The sequence below is a fragment of the Dioscorea cayenensis genome, chromosome 17, assembly GCF_009730915.1.
Source record: "Dioscorea cayenensis subsp. rotundata cultivar TDr96_F1 chromosome 17, TDr96_F1_v2_PseudoChromosome.rev07_lg8_w22 25.fasta, whole genome shotgun sequence".
In the NCBI taxonomy this organism is placed as follows: Eukaryota; Viridiplantae; Streptophyta; class Magnoliopsida; order Dioscoreales; family Dioscoreaceae; genus Dioscorea; species Dioscorea cayenensis.
Window position 1 is genome coordinate 19,762,905 of NC_052487.1, and position 26,752 is coordinate 19,789,656.

The 26,752-nt window shown below is 34.4% G+C and overlaps 1 protein-coding gene and 1 pseudogene across 2 annotated transcripts; one reads left to right on the top strand and one right to left on the bottom strand.

Annotated features, from left to right (window-relative positions):
- Positions 1-4,334: 4,334 nt before the first annotated feature.
- LOC120280263 (developmentally-regulated G-protein 2) lies at positions 4,335-10,792 on the bottom strand. 2 transcript variants are annotated; one of them, XM_039287040.1, is made up of 12 exons: positions 10,687-10,792; positions 10,311-10,405; positions 10,070-10,137; positions 9,611-9,687; positions 8,891-9,071; positions 8,270-8,326; positions 7,771-7,845; positions 6,813-6,932; positions 5,829-5,999; positions 5,408-5,521; positions 5,127-5,297; positions 4,777-4,872 (listed from the first exon to the last, which is right to left on the bottom strand). In XM_039287040.1, the coding sequence occupies exons 2-12, from the start codon at positions 10,378-10,380 to the stop codon at positions 4,777-4,779; spliced, it is 1,200 nt and encodes a 399-aa protein (XP_039142974.1). In that variant the 5' UTR covers positions 10,381-10,405; positions 10,687-10,792. The 2 variants fall into 2 exon arrangements, with proteins under 2 accessions (XP_039142975.1, XP_039142974.1); XM_039287041.1 differs by lacking the exon at positions 10,687-10,792 and having other exon boundaries at positions 4,335-4,872; positions 10,311-10,380.
- Positions 10,793-12,071: 1,279 nt separating this feature from the next.
- On the top strand, positions 12,072-17,350 carry LOC120280264 (annotated as a pseudogene).
- Positions 17,351-26,752: the final 9,402 nt, after the last annotated feature.

Consider the following 26,752-nt stretch of genomic DNA (forward strand, 5'->3'; position numbering starts at 1 on the left):
GTGAAAATAATTTTATATTGTATGCAATGACAATGTATAATTCACACATAATTTAGTGTGGAGTTCTTCAGAATCACAGTACAGTTGTTTAAAAAAAATGTTTTTAAAAAATAAAAATTGTTAAAATATTTAATATAAATCAAAATTATTCATTTTCTTTCATTAATAAATCTCGTTCATAAATAGGGATGGCAACGGGTAGGGTATGGGTAGGGTATGCCAAAAACCCTCACCCTGCACTGTAACCCCTACCCCATACCCAGCACTCTTACTGCATCCCTTGCAGGGTAAAAAAATCATACCCTTACTCCCTTACTCGCAGGTACGGTGATACTCGCAGAGCATCTCGCTACCCGTTGTTACCCATTGTTCAAATTATCGAATTAAATTTAAATAATAATAAAAAAATAAATTAATTATACATTATATTACAATCTTTAAACACATGTCCATAAATTCAAAAATTACAAGTTGATATATATTTGTTTATCTTAAATTATATAATCACATAAAAATGACATTTATTTAGAACTCAATAGTAACTCTACCTTTTGTTTTGTTCATGTTTAACTATCTTGGTTTTTGTTTTAAATTTTTTCATATGTCTACTATTTATATTTTTATATAAAGCTTCAAATTTTTATAAATATCTAGTAAGATTTTTGAATATAAAAAAATATTATAAGTAATTCTCATAAGTTATATCCAATTGATTTTTTTATTAAGTATCTTATTTTTCGGGATGTTTTTTATAATTTATAGAATAAATTATTATAACATTATTTTTTTATATTTGTTTATTTTTTTAAATTTAATTATGATTTTTTTAATATATATCTAAAATTCAATTTTTGATAATATTATCAAATATAAATATAGAAATTAAATAAAATTTAAAAATAATATATTAAGAGAAAATTTGAAGTATTATTTTTCAAATTAATCACCATGAAAAATAGATATTGAGTAAATGTTTAGTTTAATAAAAATTATATATATATATATATATATATGAAAGGGTAATGGTACGGAGTGCGGGTTTTCACCCGCACCTCTTCAACGGTAAGGGTAAGTGGTCAGGGTACGGGTAGGGTGAGGGCATACCTCACTCCGCATCTGCACTCAAAAAACTAACGGTATTTGCCTTTGCAGTGCCAGTGCACCCGGTCAAAGAGGGTATTACCCTCTTTGACCCGGGCACGGTACTGGGTATACTCACGTCAGGGTAGAGTACAAATTGCCATCTCTATTCATAAATGATATATCTTTCTCTAATTTAAGGGTTGAATTGAACAACACTGAAATAAAATAGATAATACAAAAAAATAATTACTTTCACTCAACATAAACATATAAAATTAATTAAGAAATATGTTTTAGAACACATGATAAATAAAATAAACACGAAATAAGTTCATTCAATGAACCACAAGACAGGGAACAAGTGAACAACCAAAATGAATGGAAAAAAATACTATAAAATCTTGGGTATAAAATGCATTGTGACAAAGGAGTCATGGTGTAAGAGTGTAAGACCTTATATAATAATAGTTTATCTATTTTTTTTTTTTCATATAATTGCCAAAATGGATATAGACCATAGTGGGCATATCATTCAAAGTGAATAAATTTATTTATTTATTTATTTTAAGTGCAAATGTTACGCTTAAATACTTTTGATGCTCTCATCCCATACATTCATGTCACCTAAAATGGAACAAAAAAAAAAGTTAGGGTAGTCTATGTTCATGCATGCGCCAAATATTCTCATTCCCTCTTTTAGGTCAAGAGATGCTCTGGGTCCACCTAGTTTTGAGTATTCTTAATTCCTGTCTATATATCCAAATCCTGATTTTTAAGTTCAATTTTGATTGTAGGGTTACCTTCCAGGAATACTTCCTTTGTTTAACAAGAATTTGCAAATCCTGACGTAACTTGAACTACCCAAAACCCATATATTAATGTATTTCAATTTCCGGTGGTCCAATCCAACGTAAAACAAAATCTTAAATTTGCAACTACATTCTTACATTCTGTATTTACAACTACATCTAACCAAACGCTATATGAAAGTGATTGGTTTTGCAGTGTCAATGGAAAACTCTAATCGCCAAAATACAAGTTTAAGATAATACCTGGATCAAATTGTCAGTACAGATGCATGATGGTCTGGCATCCCAATTGAAAACCTTATCTCAAGATCCTGGTCATAAAATCACGCATGATTCTCAGCAATTAGGGATGGCAACGGGTAGGGTATGGGTAGGGTATGCCAAAACCCTTACCCGTACCCGTAACCCCTACCCCATACCCGTACCCTTACCCGTACCCTTCAGGGTAAAAAAAATCATACCCTTACCCTTACCCGCAGGGTACGGGTATACCCGCAGGGTACCCGCTTACCCGTTGTTACCCATTGTTCAAATTATCGAATTAAATTTAAATAATAATAAAAATAAATTAATTATACATTATATTACAATCTTTAAACACATGTCCATAAATTCAAAATTACAAGTTGATATATATTTGTTTATCTTAAATTATATAATCACATAAAAATGACATTTATTTAGAACTCAATGGTAACTCTACCTTTTGTTTTGTTCATGTTTAACTATCTTGGTTTTTGTTTTAAATTTTTTCATATGTCTACTATTTATATTTTATATAGCTTCAAATTTTATAAATATCTAGTAAGATTTTGAATATAAAAAATATTATAAGTAATTCTCATAAGTTATATCCAATTGATTTTTTATTAGTATCTTATTTTTCAGGATGTTTTTATAATTTATAGAATAAATTATTATAACATTATTTTTTTATATTTGTTTATTTTTAAATTTAATTATGATTTTTAATATATATCTAAAATTCAATTTTGATAATATTATCAAATATAAATATAGAAATTAAATAAAATTTAAAATAATATATTAAGAGAAAATTTGAAGTATTATTTTCAAATTAATCACCATGAAAATAGATATTGAGTAAATGTTTAGTTTAATAAAAAATTATATATATATATATATATATATGAAAGGGTAATGGTACGGGTACGGGTTTTACCCGTACCCTCTTCAACGGGTAAGGGTAAGGGTAAGGGTACGGGTAGGGTAGGGGCATACCCTTACCCGACCCGTACCCGCTCAAAAACTAACGGGTAATACCCTTACCCGTACCCGTACCCGGTCAAAGAGGGTATTACCCTCTTTGACCGGGTACGGGTACGGGTATACCCGTCGGGTAGGGTACAAATTGCCATCTCTATTCATAAATGATATATCTTTCTCTAATTTAAGGGTTGAATTGAACAACACTGAAATAAAATAGAAAAAAAATAATACAAAAAAATAATTACTTTCACTCAACATAAACATATAAAATTAATTAAGAAATATGTTTTAGAACACATGATAAATAAAATAAACACGAAATAAGTTCATTCAATGAACCACAAGACAGGGAACAAGTGAACAACCAAAATGAATGGAAAAAATACTATAAAATCTTGGGTATAAATGCATTGTGACAAAGGAGTCATGGTGTAAGAGTGTAAGACCTTATATAATAATAGTTTATCTATTTTTTTTTTTTCATATAATTGCCAAAATGGATATAGACCATAGTGGGCATATCATTCAAAGTGAATAAATTTATTTATTTATTTATTTTAAGTGCAAATGTTACGCTTAAATACTTTTGATGCTCTCATCCCATACATTCATGTCACCTAAAATGGAACAAAAAAAAAAGTTAGGGTAGTCTATGTTCATGCATGCGCCAAATATTCTCATTCCCTCTTTTAGGTCAAGAGATGCTCTGGGTCCACCTAGTTTTGAGTATTCTTAATTCCTGTCTATATATCCAAATCCTGATTTTTAAGTTCAATTTTGATTGTAGGGTTACCTTCCAGGAATACTTCCTTTGTTTAACAAGAATTTGCAAATCCTGACGTAACTTGAACTACCCAAAACCCATATATTAATGTATTTCAATTTCCGGTCCAATCCGGCGTAAAACAAAATCTTAAATTTGCAACTACATTCTTACATTCTGTATTTACAACTACATCTAACCAAACTCTATATGAAAATCAAGCGCTATATAAAAGTAATTGGTTTTGCAGTGTGTCAATGGAAAACTCTAATCGCCAAAATACAAGTTTAAGATAATACCTGGATCAAATTGTCAGTAAAGATGCATGATGGTCTGGCATCCCAATTGAATACCTTATCTCAAGATCCTGGTCATAAAATCGGGTATGATTCTCAGCAATTGAATTGTTTCAAGTTTATATAACAAGAAGTAATATTCAATCATGAAGATAACAAAAATGCGACTTCAGTCAGACCATTTATGTTACGAATTCGAGACATAAGTCACAAATTAGATAAAAGTTCAGAATCTTGATTTTCTGAGTATCAGAAAAGTGCAGCCTGATAATGCAAGATAAAATTGTAGGTTCAACAGCATAGAATAACAAAGCAAACTCAAGTCCGGTGGAGAATGAAAACAACCGAAAGGATGAGGATACTACTTTTCAAGCACTAACAAGGTCGCCTTCAACAACATACCGAAGCATAACATGTATTTTCTTCTTGAAACTGGGCTTAAAAGTCAAGGACATAATATCTCCATATTTGTTGATGACCTCAGAAAGAATCTCCTTCCTATAAATAATATCTTTATATCATATCTGCTATCAAGCAGCTGGCAATGACTCACTGATTCTGAAATGGGAGGATGGAGGAGCATATTAGTTGAACATTATGTTTTCAAAGGAGCCTTCTTTTCTCGGTCAGAAATTCGTGCAGGAGCCGTGGAATGAGACTTGAATCGACCTCTTCCACCATCTTCCTTCTCCTGAAAGTTTCAAAATATAACTCATGATCAATAAAGTTCCCCCAGGTTTATATGGACTTGATTTTAAAAGGTGGCAGATCATAAATTCAACTTATTATAGGCATAACATTGAGAACCTCATAACTGTTATGGGATGTTATCAGTCAAAATCATCAAAGGACTTCAAAATATATTCTAATTGCACAATCCCAGAATCCTTTACAGACATCTTGTCTGTAGAATTTAGGTGGGTGAAAAGAAAGAAAACTAGGTACCTTTTTCTTCACTATCTGAACTACATCTTCATCATGAAGAACATGGGAAAGCCCGCAGTGCTGCGGGTAATGCCTTGCACTAGTTCCCCATACAAGAACATACTTCACATCCTTGATCAAACTTCTGTGTATATGATTGCAGAAGTCCTCTACTGAGCAGCCACCCCTATCCTGTTCAAATGCCAAAACAATATATTATAGAAATCATCAGTGTGATTGACAAGCAAATTAACTTGTACTTCATATTGCTAAATGTGTTAGAGAGAAGAAATGTAACTCACAGTAGAAAGGACTACGGGGTCTGTAAAATCAGGCTGCTGTCCTTGTGGTTTGGTATACACTCTCACAAGCCCCATTGCCTCCCACATCTTTGCCAGCAACCTGTCTAAATTCAACTGTAGAGGAAGGATGAACTTTTAGCATTTCTGAGCTTCTTCTTGCTCTTGACAATTGGATAAAATCCTAATTTGACAAAAGGGGCTAATATATGAGGTGAAAACAGAGAGGAATACAACTTAAGTTCAATCCAATGGAAATCAGGCCATCATATGTTTTTATAGGCAATTTACTACATAAAGAACTGCACATGATTCCCATGGCAGGCATATGATCATTCTCTTAGTTTAACAGCATGAGCAGTACAGAATTTAATCTATAGCAAAAAAAAAAAATCAAGAACTATAGCAAATTGCTAAAACCAACCTTCAGATTGCAGCTGATGACAACTGAATTTGGTTGACGTGCTAGTTTGTCTACATCATCAATACCAATGACATCAATCTTATTGTAAACATAGATACACTTCATGTATTTACGATTTCCCTCAATGACATCAATAAGATCATCCACAGTTGCATCTTCACGAAATAACACCTATGAAAAAACAACAAAATTTTGAGCATCAGGCAAATATGCTTAAGGGACAAGATAACAGATGCGTGATGCTAGAGCAAACTGAAGATTAGTTTTAAAAAAAGAAATAAGTACTTATAGAATCACAAATGGTATGAGAGAATAATGAAATACCATACAATAATAAAGAGGAGGAAGTTTGAGCAATTACTTTTCTTGAGCATAATGTTGAAGTCTCAAGAAAAATATTTATACAGCATTTGATTACCAATAAAGCAAGCCATTCTGCCTTAGGAAATATAAGGCTTCTTTTCTAATGAGTAGCAAATTGGTGCTATAATTAACTGAACCCATTCCAGGCCAAGCATTGCAGTAGTCAAAAGTTGTAAGAATAGACGAGGATGTTAGTCAGCTATGCAGAGAATTGGCCCATCTTGAGAAATAAAAGTAGTGTTAAATAAAAACGACCCTAAAGCAAAGTGATATAATGAACTGATCTGCTACCATGATGCCGAACAAAATCAAGGGTCATGTCCTTGTGACAAAGTGAAGGAGTTCACAAACCACTAGAAACTCAGCCATAAGGCAAAGGAACATTATGTTATTACTGGCATGATCTAATTTCACGAAATGAGAAGCAGCACGCAAAAGACACTCAAAATTGAAAAGTATAGCTGAGCAGAGGAAAAAATCTTCGCAAAAGCAAGAGCAATTCCATAAGGCTGAGAAAAGCTCAAGTTTCAAGTAACTTCATAGTCCATCCACATACTAGTTTGACAAATGTGAAATATGTGATGTTATCCACAGGAATAATAAAAATAAACACAAATGTACCTCTGCATTGTGAATTTTGTACTCATGCAGGATCTGGTAGCAAAGCTTCTCATCCACATGAGTCAAGGCACAGGTGCTATTGAAAGAAATGCCCCCAGTCTTTTTCTTTTTGAAATAAATCTGAAATAAAATATTAAATTTCAACAAGTGAATATTTCAGAAAAGTAAGTTTTTATCAATCCAACATGTAAGCTAATATAGATACAATGCCCACAAAAAATGCAAAGAATAATGTAAATGGGCAGTCAGTAAACCAATATAACTCCTAAGTAATGGATAATATTTATTCCTTATGAAGAAGTTGCCATCTCTATTAAACATCCATTATTGTCCCTAATTGTCTACCATCATTGTAGCACCCTTTTATCAATTTTAAGTTACTAAAAAGCAATAAATTAGAGCAAGGAAAGAACCTAAAAGGAAATCTTGCTACTAAAGAATAAAGTCTGCAAAAGGCAAGTAGGAGAACTTTAATAGATATTAGAGAAGTAAGACTTCAGGGAAAGGTGTACTGAATGTTATATTTTGAGCAACTAAATGGCACAAGCAGGAAAAAAAACATTTGATACTTTGTCATAGCTCTTATGGGTTTTTAGCGAGCACCGCAACAAAGTTGCTGGAGCAAAACAGTCGTACCTAACCGAGCCATTATATTATATGCATTTAAAATATCATCATAAGCTGCAATGCAAGACCTACAGCAATCGTAGAGACAAAATACTTCCATTGGCAGTAAAATTAAGTTCAAATGATTAAAAAGGTATTTATGTTAAGCTACCAAAAAAAAAAAAGAAGAATGTTGAACAAAATTAGTCACTAATATTACTTTCAGTGATCATAAATGCTTTAACGAGAAGTAAAGATATATCAGTAATAAAGTGGAATTAATCAAGAAATTAAAGAATATCTTTTCTTGTAAAAATATCAAAGAGTATCTTATCCACATATAAAAGCCTACTTGAGGTGGCCTCTTGTTCAAACGCAAGCCAACAGCTTCCAGTTCTCTCGTCAATATTTGCCGATGCCCCTCACTCTGAAAATATTAGAAGTGACCCACTTTATAAAAATTCTCAAGGACAAAGATGGATTGTTTTTTAAGTATTGAAACTGGAATAGCAAAAAACATGACAAAGGCATATAATTAATAAACAACGGTTCTTACATGGGCTAAGTAAAATGTAGATCAAGATCAATACTTTTTAATTTCAATTTATACTCTCAACTAAAATGTCAATAATATGATTTATATTATGGTTACAGATTTGCAAATTATCAACTACGAAAATAGACATTGTTGTAGAGGTCACACATGAGCGTGCACGCACACACACACTAATTCAATGGAAAGCAATGAAAATAACACAGTATTTTTATTTTCTTTGGAAACTTTGGAAGATGAGACAAAAACTGCCAATTATAAATGATGCACTTTTACAGTAGCTGACAAAATAACTCACTTTTGAGGCATCAAGCACCATCAACACAATGTCTGATGACTTTGAAACAGCAATGACCTGAAAAGTAGCAATAGATACACTTCCATTATGCATAGTTTCAAAACAGCAACAGGATTATGATTTATATTTGAGTTTGCTCGATACTCATCTCACACGGTGCAATGAAAATTAATTGATAATATGGATTTCAAGTTCCATAACATGCAATTAAATAAGTAATTTAAATTTTATTCTAAGTAAGCTTATAAATATCAAATATCAAATATAGTCCGTAAAACATGAGTTTCCTATAGCCAAAGATCATACAAATTTGATATTTGTGTTTCAATCAATTTGTGACATTGTCTTGACATGAAGAAAAATGACAATAAATCTTGCCCAAATACAATGGAAATTGAACATAAATACATTGTAAGGTTCACCTACTTTCACATGCCTAACCAAAATAAATAAATAAATAAAATAACAAAACCACTCCAAACCATAACAATATGACAAATATTTTTAAGGCACAGATATGTTAAAGAATCCAATTTCATACATTCTACTACCCTCCCAGAAAATTCACCAAACAGGATAGATGATGTAGAATGATTTCAGCTTTAAAAAATGAGGCTTTACCTGCCTGCCTCGTCCTTTGCCTTCTGAAGCACCTTCAATGATTCCAGGAAGATCAAGAAGTTGAATTTTAGTATCATTGTAGTGAATAATCCCAGGAATGCACGTAAGGGTTGTAAACTCATATGATGCAGCTTCTGAATGTGTTCCAGTCAGGAGAGTTAGAAGAGTTGATTTTCCCACACTACAAACATGAAGAATAAAATGGTTGTTCCATACATGATTTTTCCAAAAAGAAAAAAAAAAATCATACAAAGAAAGATTAGGGTACACGCACAAGTTATACGACTTAAAATGCGATAACATTGTTATATAATCAGTGCACATGAAGATGTACACTGTCAGTTAAACGAAATTACAAAAGTACACACAGAGGAGCATATTCTTCTGTGCTATGACATTGCCAGTAGCAACAACGCGTCTTTTCAAATAAATTCTTCACCAGATTCATAGTCTGAAACTATTACTTGGAAAGCACTCAAAATACTATATCATAAAACTATTTGTCATGTTAACGAATTCTTTTCGTGATAACTGATGGCGTATGTAAGAGATGCCAAAATTTTCCAAGATATTTTTATAAGTAAGCATTTATTAATAAAAACACCCAAGAATCTCAGAGAAAAAAAAAAAAATCTAGATTGAATTCAAAGAATTAAGCGGCTCCTCCTTACTCAAAGCACAACAGAAGTTGCGCAAATAGTTAAATAAAAGAACCCAAACCTTGGAAATCCTATTAGAGCAACACGTCCATGGCCAAACTTTGTAACTTCAAAACCCTCTCCTGCTCCACTAGAACCCTGAGTGGCAATCAGTTAAGAGATACTTCAGATCACAAGTATCGACCATCAATGCGAAAACCAAAACAACTACCGTGCAAGAAAGTTGTGAAGTAAAACAGCTCTAAAAATCAGTGATTGCCCATACAATAGGTAATAGAAGTGAATCTCATACTAGATCTTGGTTACATAGAAGATAGCTTTGAGAATAACTAGAAGTTATGCATCTTATATCTTTGATAGACAATTGTTTGAGCTGTATATGAACATGCATCAAAAGTCTAAAAGAGATCAAAGACATGTCCAAGAGTCCTACTACAAGTCATGAGAAACTAAATATCAGTTAATTGTCTTATTATTGAAAAAAAAAAAAAAGGAAATGTAGACAAGCACAAGCACATACCTTTGGAGGCTCCAACAACTGTGTCCTTAATTTTGCTATCTTAGCCTTGAGCTGCCCAAGATGATATTCTAATGATAATAAAAAAGAAAATTCAGATTGTGTTCAAAGTATTACAAATTTTCATCACTCATAAAACACATCCAAATCAAACCAATTTCTTAAAAACAACTAAAGGCCAAAATTGATGAAAATTTGAAGTTCAGAATGGAAATGCCATCCAAAGAATGGGGAAAGAATGAACCTGTGGCTTTATTCTTTTGAGTCCTCGCCATCTCGGCTTCTATCTCCTTGATCTTCTCTATGATACCCATCTTTACAAGTATCAGATGTGCGTACCTGAAAAATAGAACAAAAAGATCGATAATCCTAAAATCAAAAAAATTCAACAACACCACTATGATCGCACTCTCAAGCTTGCAGAATCGCACGCCACAAGCTCCTGAGAAGATGATATAAACACTGATTTGAAACAATTTATCCAAAAATCCATCAATCTAGTAACTTCTCAAGCATGAACACGATCAAAAGGAAGAGCAGAATGGACACTATGCTAGGGTTTTTAGCGGATGGAGTGCATCAACATGGCCCAATTCAAGGGGAGATATGAAGATGAATACCTTCAGTGGTATCAGAGGGCGGCGGTGTCGGCGGCGGCGACGGTGGCGGGAGCGAGAGCAAGCTGAGGACGCTGGGGCAATCGGGTTATCAATCTCGTCGAGCTCTGCGAGTTTACGGGTTTGTGAAGCGGATCCGGTTAATCGGGTTTGTTACCGCTAAGAGATTACCCGCATCCGTTAAGGTTATTGATCTCAGTAATCAGGTCCCGGGTGTAGCGTAACGGGTGTAATCCGCATCCGCATCCGCATCCGCAAACACACATGGAGGAATATTTAAAAAAAAAAATAATTATAAAATTTATATTAAGGAAGGCCTCTGTAAAAGTTTTTATTTATTTAATAAGGATTTTAATAATATTTTCATGGAATTTTTATTCAATTAAAATATGATTAATTCATATTTAATTTTTATGAAATATTTAAATAAAACTTTATCTTTTTCTTTGGTAGTGTTCATCTACAAATTTTTCATCACAATCTTTTATGTCACAAATTCAAGCAAGACTAGACTAATATAGGATTAAAATTGAGATTTGAAAACTTCATTGGTTTTGAGTGGCATTGATCCAATCATAAAATAATGTTGGTATAAAAATTATATTGGCTAAATTTGAAACCCATTGAATACAATGGTGATAATAAAATTTCAATCTATATATGTATACTGTCAACTGTGTATACAAGCTATTTATAAAAAAAAAACTTGAGCTTCCTGCGAATAAAATATAATTATTTAATATTATTTAAAATTTCTTATTTATTAGAATTTAATAATTATTTAAAATTATAATTAAATTAAAAAAAGGGGAATTTTATCATATGATTTTGTTTTACAGAAAGTATATATATAGTACAAAATATCTATGTTTTTAAAAGTCAAACACAAAAATTTCAAAATAAATAAATAAATAAAAATAGAAGAAAAATATACAATTTACTAGAGTCACGTGCATGTCACGCACATAAAGGATTCAAGGAAGCCATCGTCACGTGCTCATTTCCTCGTCGTCAGACTTGACGCCCCTCTTTCTCTCCAGCACACGACCAGCGGCGCCTGGAGTTCGCCCTAGGGTTTATCCACCATCTCTCAAGGATCGCTAATCCCTTTGAGATTTGCCTCAAAAACCCTAGATTGGTACTCCGAGCTTCACTTCTTCGATTGTTTTTGTGAAAATCTAGGGTTTTGATGCAATAACACCGTTGATTTCTTGCAGGTACGGAGAAAAAATGAAATCCATGGACGCGGCGGATAAGAACCAGAGCGTTGTTAATGAGGAGGAGGAGGAGGAGGAGGAAGAGGAGGAGGTAGAGGAGGTGGAGGAAGTGGAAGAGGAGGTCGAGGAGGAGATAGAGGAGGAGATAGAGGAGGTAGAAGAGGAGGAAGGAGGCGGCGACGGAGGAGGGGAGGAGGAGGAGGAGGAGGAGAAGTTGGAGGAGAGGGAGGAGGGGAAGGATCTCTTGAGAAGGGAGTAGGGAACGTAGATAGTGCTGGCGAGGAGATTAAGGGCTCGGTTAGCGGTTCTTCTTCTGCAGGGTTAGTTGTGTGGTCTTTAGGTTTTCATGTAGTTTACTTGGATTCTTTGCATGTTTTGGATGACGGGCGTTTTTAGATTGAGAAATCCTTTGGGTTCTTTAGGTTTTCATGTAGTTTACTTGATTCTTTGCATTATTATGGGAATTGGTTGATGGTTGGGTGTATGTTGATATTATTTTATGCTGTCGGGGTGTGGCAGACTGGAATGATAAACTTTGGCTTTTCTTGTTTGATAGAAAAATCTTCGTTGGCGGCGTTGCTTGGGAGACAACCGAAGGTATGCTTGAATTCCTTTTTCTCTATTAATGTCCTGTTAATTATTGTTTTGTCTGTGTTTTAATTTCTTTTATGTCAGTGAACCATTTTCTTATTCTTGTAAGTTGTAAGTATGGAATAACTGCAAAGATGGCAAATTGGCTTATTGATGGGTATTGTCTGCAACTCTCTTTTCTTTTTCTTAAAAATTCATGGTCTTTTTTTAATGCATCCTTTAGAACTGTCAGCCTGAAAGGTTCTAATAGAAGGAGCAGCTGAGAGATATAGCTGAAGCTTATTGTTTGTATTTGTAAGTTTGTAACCAAATGGAGACATTTATCTAGTGTTTCAGGACAAATAAAGGACCAACAGTATCATTTTGACTTAACCAACTAATGTGAAGTTTGGAGCCTTGAATTGCATATACCATGTACTATATATTCTATTGCTAGTGCTCTTGATATGCTTCTGATGTCGGTCAAGAGATGTTGTAATCTCTATTTGGCTTGTATCTTCTAAGAGCCAATTCACATGCACATGGACGCTTTTCTTATTTTTATATAACAGTGTCTTCTTCATGATGATGTTGTAGTCATCTTCTGTTTGGAGGTCACTCTACGGTGATGTATTAACTAAATATGAAAAAAATTGATGGGAGAAAGGCAGGTGATGAAAGTGATACTGAGCAAATTATTGTCACCTAGATTACAATTGACTTATCAATTTTTTAATTATGGCAATTGAAAGTTTTGGTTTTCATGAGTGTGTGCCGGCGTGCTTCGCACTTGTAGAATTAGCCATTTGACAAGAGATTATTTTACCAAAGCTTTGCAGCCCCTGACTGTTGGGTGCCATGTATGTTGGATCTGTTGGCCATATTGCATGTGAATCTATCTGCGTGTTGGCAAACCATACAAGAAGTTACATGATCAGACATAACATGTTAAACTATAGTTAAATCTCTCTATGAAGAGTTTCATGGTCATACATAATTTTTCAATCTGCTTCTCTCACATAGATAAGTTGACTATATTTGCTTGATTGCTCATTTTTTACGTTTCTACTTGTTTTTATTCTTTTTGATTGGTGCTTTGATAGTTTTTAAATGCTATAATAAACTGTTTACTCTTCTTTGGCTAGATTTTCTACATTTTTTTCACCGCCCTTGATAAGAAATTTCATCCTGGCTGTACTAAAATTTTCCATCTCTATAAACAGTTGTTTTAATTGTTTATGCAAAAGTGGTGTTGTAGTGCTATCCTTGTTTTGGGTTTATGTTTGCAAGTAAGATTATTTTTTCAAGCACTGTAAGTATTTAAACTGTTTGTATTTGCTGCTATAAATATGATCCAATATGTCCACTCGATCTATTTGTCTCCTTGTATGTCTTGGGAAAATGGTCACTGAATAATATTCTTAGGATTTGGTTGTTCAATAGTACGGTGTCAATTGATAGCTAGATTTAGGTCATGCATAGGCATGAGTTTATATCGCATGACAAGTTCATAAATTTGTCTGAAATAGTTCATATTCAATAAGTGTTGGCGATGTTGCACTTAACATTATCTTCCTTGAGAAATGAGTATGAGAGTCTACAAGATTTAAGAATCAAACGTGCTCTTTTTCTTATTAGAAAGAAATGCTTCTCCAAATTTTCCAGTTTATATTGGTGTAAATTACACAGTTTTTGCCTTTGAATCCATAGAAAAATTACTGTTTCTTTGAGTTAATTTGATAGCCACTTATTCTGTCTCAGTGGTTATGTTGTATGTTCAGACTACAGTTTTGTACTCACATTGATGGCAAAACAAGAGTATTTTGTCGCAGTTTGTAGTAAGTTCTTCAGAAGCTTTGTTGGTAATTTGGTCATCACTGCTGTGAACAAAGGTTTTGCACTTTAAGTGCAGTTATCTTCATGAGAAAGCTTATTAGGAAGTAATGAATATTATCATGGAGAGATATCAATGCTTGTAAGTTGTTTAGTTGGATGCTTGAAGCATTAGGATTGGCTGTATTTATTATATTATTGGAGTCATTAATGTGAAAGGATTGATGACAATTCTAAGTTGCCACAGGCTGGTAATATTTCTGCTAGCAATTTTCTTTCCATACCTAAGTCTTTCCTTCTATCGATTCTATTAACCTTGTGGGTCACTAAATAATTCTGTTCTTGAGACAACTCCCTTTTGAAACACCACTGCCTCTCTAGGTTGTGAAAATTTGATATTGCTTTCTATCTGGTCCCCAGCAATTATGTGCCTTGAACTGAGTTATGTTCAGTCTTATGTGATTTCAGTGGAGCATATCTGTGATTGCTTAACCATATGAGGATTACGATCATATTTGTAGTTTTATTTATTCAAGGTAGTGATCATAGGTTAACTGGCCCATTTTTCTGGCTCCAACAGTTATTGGTGGAGATGAGGTAGTATTGGAGCTTGAAAGAGATAGTCTTAGACATTTTTGGAAAAATGCTTTATTTAGTAATATGGCCTCCTAAAGGTACCTTTCTAGATAGTGGCAAATTGTCATTTGTTGCCATTTGTTCTTTTGTGTCTCCTTTGACTGGCGACTGGAATAGGGGGAGTATTCATTGCCAAGGGTTACCGGGAAATATGTAAATTTTAATGGCATCTAAGTTCATTAAAGTCTAACGCATAGAGAGGAAAATACATTTTTTAATGGGAAGTATATCCTCATTTTTTTATTAAAAGGGATGAAAAAGAACATATATTATAAATGATGTGCTATGTATGACCTGATTGAGTATTTTTCTTGAATAGTCTTGCATATGTTTCCTCTGGATTTCCTCTAGAATATTCTTTAATTAGTACTTAGTTCATTTTGATGCTGTATGCTGTTGAGTTGCTGACATTCGCCTCTAAAAACTCAAATCAAGCCCTCAGTCTTTTCTCTGTTCTTTTCAGCTGGCTTCAGAGAGCACTTTGAGAAGTATGGGGAGATCACTGATTCTGTTATAATGCTGGACAAACATACCAAAAAGCCACGAGGGTTTGGGTTTGTGACATTTGCTGACTCAGCTGTCATTGACAATGTTTTGGAGGATGAACATGTCATTGATGGGAGGACGGTATAACTGGCTTTATTGTTTTTTTTTCCCTTTACTGCATTAGAGTTTATCCTCGTGAAGTTTACCTCAGATTTCATTATGTATAAGTATAATCAACTAATAAATAATAATGTCCTTGCTTGGTTCCAGGTGGAAGTAAAGCGAACAGTTCCTAGGGAGGATATGCCATCCAAAGGAGGTCCCAAGACTAAGAAAATTTTTGTGGGTGGAATACCCCCATCTTTAACTGAAGGTAGCAAATCTGTCAAGAAAGTTCTTAGTATCTTCTTGACCTTGTTAATTAAACTTTATGGTGTAATCTTGCAGATCAGTTAAAAGAGCATTTCTCCTCTTATGGTGAGGTGGTTGAACATCAGATAATGCTTGACCATAGTTCTGGTCGTTCACGAGGTTTTGGTTTTGTAACATTTGAGAATGAGGAGGCTGTTGAGAAAATCATATCTGAGGGTAAAATGCATGATCTTGGAGGGAAGCAGGTAAATCAATCAGCAGTTTAGGTTTTGTGCCTTCTTACATTTTCAATTGCACACTTCACTTATTTTGGATTTACTTCATCAGTAAAGCATGGCGTCATCTCTTATTTGTATTTTTGGATGCGAAGCAAAGGGGAAAGCAGATGCAGTTTCTTCTTTTACATTGTTTGAAAGTTTATTCCCATTGAGTTAATGATGAGTCAAGTTAGGCTGCTTTATCCTATCTGAATACATTATATAATAGATGTGAATGCGAAATCAGAGTGTGTTATGCATTTAACATGCATCTTTAGGGTTGCTTAGTAGTTCTACGAAAGGTCTCATGTTCTTTTAGATCTTTTTTTGAAATCTTGTGGTAGATTCTAATTAAGTTTCAGAAACTTCATGAAACTAGTGCTGGTAATATTAATATTCATCATTTTTCAGGTTGAAATCAAGAAGGCTGAGCCAAAAAAGCCTGGTGGAGATTCAGGTCTCAATGGGAGAGGTGGTGGCTATGGTGCCGGCGCCGGTGCTGGTGCTGGTGCTGGTGCGGTGCTGGTGGTATGTATGGCTACTATGGAAGTGGCAGCACATATGGGTATGGTGCTGGCGGCAGCGGCTATCGGTCTGCTGGCAGCTACTATGGTGGTTCAAGAGCTGCTGGGGCTTATGGTAGAGGCTATGGCTATGGAGGGGGCCCTGGTTATGGTGCAGGATACGGTCCTGGTTTTGGTGGGCCAATGTATGGCAGCAGTGGATATGGCAGCGGGAATGGATATGGCGGACCGAGCGGATATGGTGGACCGTACAGTGGTGGTTATGGTGGTGGTGGTAGTGGTAGTGGTGGTTACGGTGGTGGCCGGGGATATGGGAATCGATACCACCCCTATGGTCGATGAAGTTAGCCAATCATCTTGCCAGAGCCCTTTCCTGTAGTAAAGCATTCATGCTGCAGATTTTGCCATTGTAAGATGAGACTTTCGCCTCTATGAGTCATACATGCTGATGATCATTGTTCTTGAGCCATCTTTCTCTCAACCAGGTTTAGACATTTATTGCTGGGATACTAAACCAATGTTATTACTTATTGTTTTCATCCAGGGAAAAGAAAAGATTGGTCAATGTAACTGTTTAGCTTGTTGATGAATTGCAGACAGCCCTCTTAGAGAAGAGTCCTTGATGGAACCATTTGTTCTTCCTTTTTGTTTCCATTTATTATTAACAATTTTAGTTTTGTGCCTTTTTCATCTATATTTTATCAGGTGTTTGTAAGTTCTTACAGTGATTAAGGGTTTCATGAATTGATATTATGCTTGCTTGTGTTTTTCATTTCTTTGCATTTCAATATCAGCAAACAATGTATCTATTTTTAATAGTGTGGTTTAAACCATATCCTGCCTGCTAGGATTATTTATTTATTTATTTAATTATTTAATATATGCAGCGATTTCAAAGGCAAGAACAAGCTATTGTTATATGCTGGTGAGTGGTGAAACTGTCTTATTTAACTCAAAGTAGAACCTTTCATTTTATTGAAGTGTTTGTGGTACATAGATAGATAATATATTATTTCTGATTATTTTGTTTTATTTATTTATTTATTTATTATTGCCACTTCCTTCATAACTATGCATCACATGGTCTCTAACCTGCCCTCGCTCTCTCCCTGATCATCGTCACTCCCATCATTTTGAACATAAAAATAGTAAAATACAATTATTGGAGCTAATAATATTAGTATTCTCACGTATTTTTATCACAAATAAAGTTTATTTGACTTGATCATAAACAATTATGCAATTTTATATGGCCATATATAATGTGTGTGTGTGCGTGTTTTATAGTATATTATTGGGCTTTGCCTATTTATTTTTTGGTTCTATTATTTTTTTAAAAATGCAGGCAAAATCTTATAACCTCAAAATTATTTATCATTTATTTTATTTTATTTTTCTTTTGGCATGCCATTGCCCAGCACTTAGCATATGATCCACAAGCAAATATAATTTCTTGAATTTTTTTAAAGATCAATTATTACTGTTATTTAAATAATTATCATCGAAGATAACCTACAAATCTTTTAATATTTAATCTTCATAATTACTGCACCAAAGCCATAAATACATAAATAACTTCGTAAATATTCTTTTTAATTATTTAATATACTTTTACTATTTCCAATAAATTATGTTCAACTACATTTTTTTATTAAATAAAAATAATTTTGAAAAATTAAATTAAATTTTTTTATAAATTTTAAATTATCAACCAATTTTAACTGTTTTTTTTTAATTCATATAAATTAATTAAAATAGAAAAATTAAAAAAATCGGAGAAATTAAATACCTGCTAAGCATCATAACAGTGGCCTGAGGATTAGTTCCCGGGGGATTCAACAAACAAAGAGCTATCCGCCACCCGAATCCTCCCAACTCCAATGACCTTGTAATCCCTATCCACCACCTTCCCAACAATACACCCTCCATGAAAATGCCACAAAGTTTTCACACTTCTCTTGCAGAACTCAGGTAATGACTTTGTCTCATTCCCACTCTTCGGTATCAACTTTATATTAGCATTCACACTCATGTTCAACAACATCTCATCTGTGTAACTTAAATTCCCCATCAGCTTGATCACCGGCCTCGTTTTCGCAATCTTTAATAACAAGCTAACTCCGGCGACACATAGGAGAACCTATGCTCTTCTCAAGAATAGAACCTTCTAGGAATACATCTTTTAACTGCTTTACATAATAGTCTCACATCGATTAATTTAAAAAATGTAAATAATATTATTTAAAATAGTCTTATATCAATTAATTTAATAAATATGAATAATATTATTTATATAATATAAAATAAAAATTATCTCGGACATATTGCCATTCTTGACAGTGACGATGCTGTCATTATTTTGGCCAAAGCCACTGATGGTCTCAACATAAAAACCCTTAGTAGTGATGCCTACTACTTGAGCTAGCTAGTGTTTGTTTTTGTGGCTCTGGTGTAGGGATTTGGATGTTATTTGATGGGTTGTCTGCAATCTCTTTTCATACATGCTCATTGTTTAGTATCACCGGAATATTCATCTTTCTTAGATCTTCCTCCGATCCAACGATTGTGGTGTTCTGATCGCACCAGAGGTTAAGAGCACCTCACTTCGCTCATTTGCTTTGATAGATGCTTTATGTCGATTGCTGTTCTCGTCGTTGAAGATCACTCTGATCGCTTGGGGTTTGTACCTGTTTAAGTATTTGTTTAATTTGACAATGCAAAGTTATTAATCATCACCATCACCGCAATAAATGAGTGGTAGGTAGTTCAATTAATTTTCACACCGATTGAAAGTTTAATTTTTTTTGAAAATATAGTTAAAGATTTATAGAATGTGTGGAGTATCTCGTCCATATTAGCACTAAAATAAAAAATATAAATATTCTTATTGAACTTATCAAATTATAAAAAATTTTAATTGATATCTCAATATGAGATTTATATGCTCATGTCGTTAAATTAGAAACTTTTTTAACTGAAATAACTGTCACCATTGTTAAGAGAAATAAAAAACACACCAACCATTTGTATGAAACACGGTGGCATAAATGAAATCATTAAGGTTTTGGGGGTTGCCGGTGGCCAAGAGATCGGCGGCGGTGTGTTGGAAGCCGTTATTACTGAAGATCGAGCCGCTAAACTTCGTCCCGTTGATATGTTCATAGGTATGTCCATTGAAGGGAGTAACTCCAACATCCAAGAGCCCATCCTTCATTGCACTTTGCCATGGCGCTGCCGGCTTCAAGAAGACTATCTTGTCCTCCACCCATTTGTATGATTCATTCACCAACACTTCATCCCACCCGCATTTCTTACAAAACTACCGTAAATATAATGTTTTTTATAAAATAACTATATAACTATATAATATATTTGAAGCACACTCACAGAATTAGTTATGAATAAATAAAATATTATCTTAAATCAATGAGTTTAAATTTTTATGTATTTATATAAAAAAATTTGTTGAAAGAAATTTATTTCTTTGTAGAATTTTTACAAAATATACTCTCTTCGGTCCTTTTAATATACTTCTAAATCATGTTTAACTATATATTGTTATGCCAAACACAACAATAATATGAAAAAAAACAAAAGAAAATAGTAGCACACAGAGATTTACGTGGTTCGGTCTATATGACCTACGTCCACTGGAGATAGAGATTTCTTATTCTTCTCTTTCGAGAAAAAAACTCATACAGATGATACAGATAAAAACCCTATATATATCCAAATTAAAATAAAATAATATAACCCACAATGGATCAGTCTGTTGGGTAGGCCCAAGCCAAAAGCCCACCATAGATTTTCATTGAAATCTCTAATTTAGGGTTAACTCCCTAAATTAGGGTCGAGTCATAATTTGGATAGGGTTACAATCACAATCAATTTCAAATTCAAAGCATCTCAACAAATCTCCACCTTGACTTGAATTTTCCCATGCATTAAGAACCAAGAACATCCCCTGCCATCCACGCCCCGATGGGCCTCATGCTGTGCGGATATTCACCAAGTCCAAGCTATGCTTGAACTTTTCTGTAGGTAAAGGCTTCGTCAACATATTTGCTGGATTGTTTGCTGTGGCTATTTTCTCTATGGAGAGGCGTTTGTCTTCAATAACATCCCGAATGAAGTTCAACCTGACATCAATATGCTTTGATCTTTCATGATAGACTGGATTCTTCACCAAGCTTAATGCACTCTGACTATCACAAAAAATAATTGGTCTCTGCACATTCAAGCCCAAACTATCAACAAGACTATGCACCCACATGCCTTCCTTCTCCCATTCTGTCAGTAACATGTATTCTGCTTCAATGGTAGACAAAGCAACAGTAGACTGAAGTGTTGCTTTCCAACTGATGGCACACCCAAATAGGGTAAAAATATAGCAAGTTAAAGATCTCCTATTAATAAGGTCTCCGCCATAGTTAGAATCTGTATAGCCAACAAGACCACCAGTACAACCATCAGTACCATAAACTAAGCAAATATTATTCGTACCTTTCAAATATCACATAATCTATTTAACTGCCTCCCAATGAGCCTTCCCTGGATTACTCATAAACCTACTTAACACACTAACTGCATGAGCCAAATCTGGCCTAGTACATACCATTCCATACATCAAGCTACTAACAGCATTCGAATAAGGGACTCTACTCATGTAATCCCTCTCATTATTTGTACTAGGTAAGGTACTAGCATCATATTTAAAGTGTAATGCCAAAGGAGTACTAACTGACTTTGAGTGTTCCATCTGAAAAGACTGCAACAACTTTTCAATATACTTCTGTTGTGAAACATATAACAATCCTGTTTTCCTGTCTCTCCAAATCTCCATACCCAATATCTTTTTGGCTACACCTAAATTTTTCATTTCAAACTCAATGCTCAATAATGCCTTCAAACTATCAATTTCAGCTTTATTCTTAGCTGCAATCAACATGTCATCCACATATAGCAACAAATATATAAAGGAACCATCTAGAAGCTTTCTAGAGTAAACACAATTATCATACTCATTATGCACAAAATCATGAGAAACCATGAATGCATCAAACCTTTTATACCACTGCCTCGGGGACTGCTTCAACCCATACAGTGATCTTTTCAGCAAACATACACGGTCTTCCTTTCCTGAAACAAAAAATCCCTCTAGTTGTGACATATAAATCTGTTCCTCCAGATTCCCATGTAAAAAAGCTGTTTTGACATCAAGCTGTTCTAACTCCAAATCAAAAGCACTTACAATGGCTAGAAGAACCCGAATTGTTTTGTGCTTCACAACTGGTGAGAATACTTCATGATAATCAATTCCCTCCTTTTGTGAGAAACCCTTTGCCACAAGCCTTGCTTTAAACCTTTCTGGTTCAACTCCAAGAATCCCTTCTTTCTTCTTGGACATCCATTTGCATCCCACTTGTTTTACACCCTTTGGTAATGGAACTAGTTCCCAGGTTTCGTTCTTTGCTAGAGATTGTATCTCCTCATTCATGGCAATCAACCATTATGATGCTTCTCTACTCTGCACTGCCTCTTTATATGACCTCGGTTCATCGGAATCAATATGTTCTCCTACTGCCAAGGCATAAACAATAGAGTTAGTATTAACAATATTGACACAATCTGCATACCTCAGAGGCTTTCTAATTTCCGTTCTTGGTCTCCTTGCTGCTATACTCTGTGATTCAACAGTTTCTTCTATTCCTTTTTGAGCTTCAATCTCAAACTCCACCTTCTGGTTAGCACCCTGATCTTTATTACCTGCAACATTATCAAGCTCCTTTCTCTGGCCAAACATAGCAGATTCATCAAAAGTAACATCTCTGCTAATGATAAATTTTGGAGTTCTATCTTTTTCAATACACCACAATCTATATCCTTTAACTCCAACAACATACCCTAGAAATATGCATTTCATTGCCCTTGGCTCAAGTTTACCATCATTCACATGAGCATAAGTAAGACAACCAAATATACGCAAACCAGAATAATCAGAGGGTTTACCGGACCATACCGCTTGAGGAGTCTTCAAATCAATTACAGCTGATGGAGATCTATTCACCAGATAACAAGCAGTGTTAACTGCTTGGGCCCAAAATTGCTTAGAGAGGCCAGCACTTAATCGCATGCATCTAGCACGCTGTAACAGTGTTTGGTTCATGTGTTCTGCAACTCCATTCTGCTGTGGTGTATATCGTACAGTGTGGTACCTCACTATATCTTCTTTCTTGCAGAACTCATCAAATGGTTTATTACAAAATTCTAAACCATTATCTGTTCTAAGTGTCTTGACTTGTTTGCTTGTCTACTTTTCAACCATAGTCTTCCACTCCTTGAACCTCCCAAACACCTTATTTTTTGATCTCAAAAAATATATCCAGACCTTTCTAGAATAATCATCAATGAAAGTAACGAAGTACCTGCATCTTCCATGAGACTCAACTGGAGAGGGACCCCACAAATCTGAATGAATATAATCAAGAATACCAGTTGAAGTGTGCTTTCCAGAACTGAATTTCACCCTGCGTTGCTTTCCCATAACACAAGTCTCACTAAATTTCAGTTTCCCAGTTTTTGCACCACCCAATAATCCTTGTTTGCTCAACACTGCAAGCCCTCTCTCACTCATGTGACCCAGTCTGTAATGCCATAATTCTATTCTATCATCATGCTGCTCCGAGGAATGAGATACAACCACTGTTCCCATCACTGAACTGCCCATCAGTAAGTAAATACCATGCTGCAATCTACCTTTCATGACTACCAGAGCACCTTTAGAAACTCTTAATTGCTCACCATCACCAGAGAAACTGTACCCCTATTTTGCTAGAGTACCAATAGCAATCAAGTTCTTGTGTAGACCAGGAACATACCATGTATCAAATGTTCTGACTATTCCATCATACATCTTAATCTGCACAGAACCACTGCCTTCAACACTAAGCTTCTCATAATCACCAAAATGCACATTGCCTTTCCAATCCTTGAAAGAAGTGAACAATTCCTTTAAGAATGTCATATGATAAGATGCACTGGTATCCAAGACCCAAGTATTTGCAGAACCTGAAATACTGACAGTCAAAACATCACTTCCCACGCCTTCATCAGAACTATCCACTGCTACATCATCATTATCTTGCATCACTGTAATTCCTTTCTGCACTATAGATGCACTAGCATTACTACTTGATTATTTATTCTCATTTCCCTTCTTCCTCTGTAGGCAATCTATCATGAAGTGACCTTTTTCTTTACAGAAAAAACAACGTAATCCTCCAGGTCTCGATTTGGAACGTGATTTTCCCTTGTTCCTACCATCTTGTTCCTTGATCTTGCCTCTGCTAACAATCAAACCTGCTTCTACATCATCTTCTTTGGAACCAGAAACCTTCTACTTCAATTCCTTAGATTGCATAACATCCTTCACATCGCTAACATAAATACTGCCTCTACCATATAGCATAATATTAACAAAATTCTCATATGAATTTGGCAAGGAATATAAGAGGATGATAGCTTGATCCTCATCATCAATTTTAACACCAACACCTTGTAGATCTAGAATAATCCGGTTAAAATTGTCAAGATGATCTTTCACCTACATATTCTCTGTCATCCGCAAGGTATACAAACGCTGCTTTTGATATAACCAGTTGGTTAGGGATTTCTTCTTAAACTTGCTTTCCAACTTCTTCCATAATCCTGCCACAGTCATTTCATGGGTAATTTTCTTGGTTGAGCACTAACATTTGGTCATATTTCAATTTGAGCACCAACATTCAAAATGTATCAAAACGAGCATTAACATTTAATTTGGTTACATTGGTGAGATTATTAGGGTTTTCCAGCGAGAATTCAGTGACGTAGACGTCGGACTCCACATCATCTTCACCCTCGGAGGATGCCACATCAGTAATTTCTCCAGATGTGCACTTCTCCTCCATGTCAGCTGCCACATCAGCCTCTTTATCCTCTGTTCTGATCATCTTTTTCCCCTTTTCGCCCCTACTTGTTGATGTGGCAGCATTCACGAGTGAAGATGAGGTAGAGTCTGGTGTCCACATGACTGAATTCTCACCAGAAAACCCCAATAGCCTCACCAGTGTAACCAAATTAAATGTTAGTGCTAACTTTGATACGTTTTGAATGTTAGTGCTCAAATTGATATATGACCAAAGGTTAGTACTCAACCAAGAAAATTACCCGTCATTTCATCAATGACCTCTCGTAAGACTTCATCAATTAGACTCAAAAGAATAGTGCTATGAGCCTTTGCCAAAATCTCTGCCTTCTCTTCCACCTTCATCTCCACTGGTAATTTTCCTTCTCCTTCCAATGTTGTCGCACATCGCTGCTGAACCAGAATCACCTTCATCTTGATATTCCACAGAGTGAAATCATTCGATCCATTGAACTTCTCAATTTCGAATTTATGAGAGGCCATCCTTTCAGCAAACCCAAAAACCCTAAATTCGAAGTTGAATTCAAGGGACCTTGCTCTGATGCCACTTGTTATGCCAAACACAGCAATAATATGAAGAAAAACAAAAGAAAATAGTAGCACACAGAGATTTACGTGGTTCTGTCTATATGACATACGTCCACGGGCAGGGAGATAGAGATTTCTTATTCTTCTCTTTCGAGGAAAAAACTCATACATATGATACAGATAAAACCATATATATATATATATATATATCCAAATTAAAATAAAATAATATAACCCGTAATGGATCAGTCTGTTGGCCAGGCCCAAGCCAAAAGCCCACCACATATTTTCATTGAAGTCTCTAGGGTCGAGTCATAATTTGGATAGGGTTACAATCACAATCAATTTCAAATTCAAGGCATCTCAACATGTATGTTATTAAATCATATTTTAAATAAGTATAATTTTGGATAATTAATATAATTTTTTTATTAATTTTATATTATCAACTAATTTTAATCAATTTTCTTAATCCATGTGAATTAATTAAAATTGAAAAGTAAAAAAAGGGAGGGAGTATATATTATCCTAGTATATAATCTTTAATATGAAATTCGTAAATGGCATTGTAAATTATTTTTTTAATGTTATTTTTGCATATATATATATCAATTTGATCACTAAACTTTAATTTGATTTTACTAGATCACTAAACTTTGGCTCAATTACTAAACTTTGGTAAATGGTTCAATTACTAAACTTTAATTTGCATATATAAATAACTTTATTTTTTACTAGATCACTAAACTTTGGCTCAATTACACTTTGATCACCGAACTTCAATTTATATCAATTTGATCACTAAACTTTAATTTGATTTTACCGGGCAATAAATCAAGGATTTCAACCCCCAATTGATTACATGGTTGTCTAAAAATCTGAATTAGTCCTCCCCATGACACATTATGAAGTCTATTGGAGGTGTTTATGTTATTGAAAAAAAGCCACATCATTCATTTCAGGGCTGGAATCCCATGATTTACTACCCACTAAAATCAAATTAAAGTTGAGTGATCAAATTGATACAAATTGAAGTTCGATGATCAAAGTGAAAATGAGCAAAAGCTTAGTGATCTACTAAAAAATTTACCCCAAGTATTGCCACCCAAAACTCTTGCTTTATGATTGAAAACACCATCAGTTGAAAGGAACCTTTGAACAGGAGAAGTTGGTGTGGAGTGTGCCAAATTAATGTCGTAATTTTCTAAGCGTGAGATGTTGGCATTTCCATATGGTGATCCACCTCTTTCTAGCACCAAAACCCTAAATTTTTCAGACAGTGTTGCTGCCAATGGACACCCTGCTGTTCCTCCTCCAACCACTATGTAGTCATATGGTAAGTTTGGCATTGTTGAAAAACTACTTGCATTTCTGAAGTTTGGTTCTTTGTTGTTTACTTGTGAGAAATTATCAAATTACCTGCAAGATTTATTTTAATAAGTGAAGAAATGTCAAATGTTAAAATGAAAGATCCTGATCAAATATAGACATTAATAGTGCACTACAAGAAACTGATGAATCATAAACTAAAATTTAGAAACGGAATTTTTTTTCCATTACTAATTGTAACAGATTAGAAACGGAACTATATTCCGTTTCTAACATAGAATCGGAATTTGACTCCGTTTCTAATCCGTCTCTAACTTAGAATCAAATTAGAAACAAACTCTAAGTTCATTT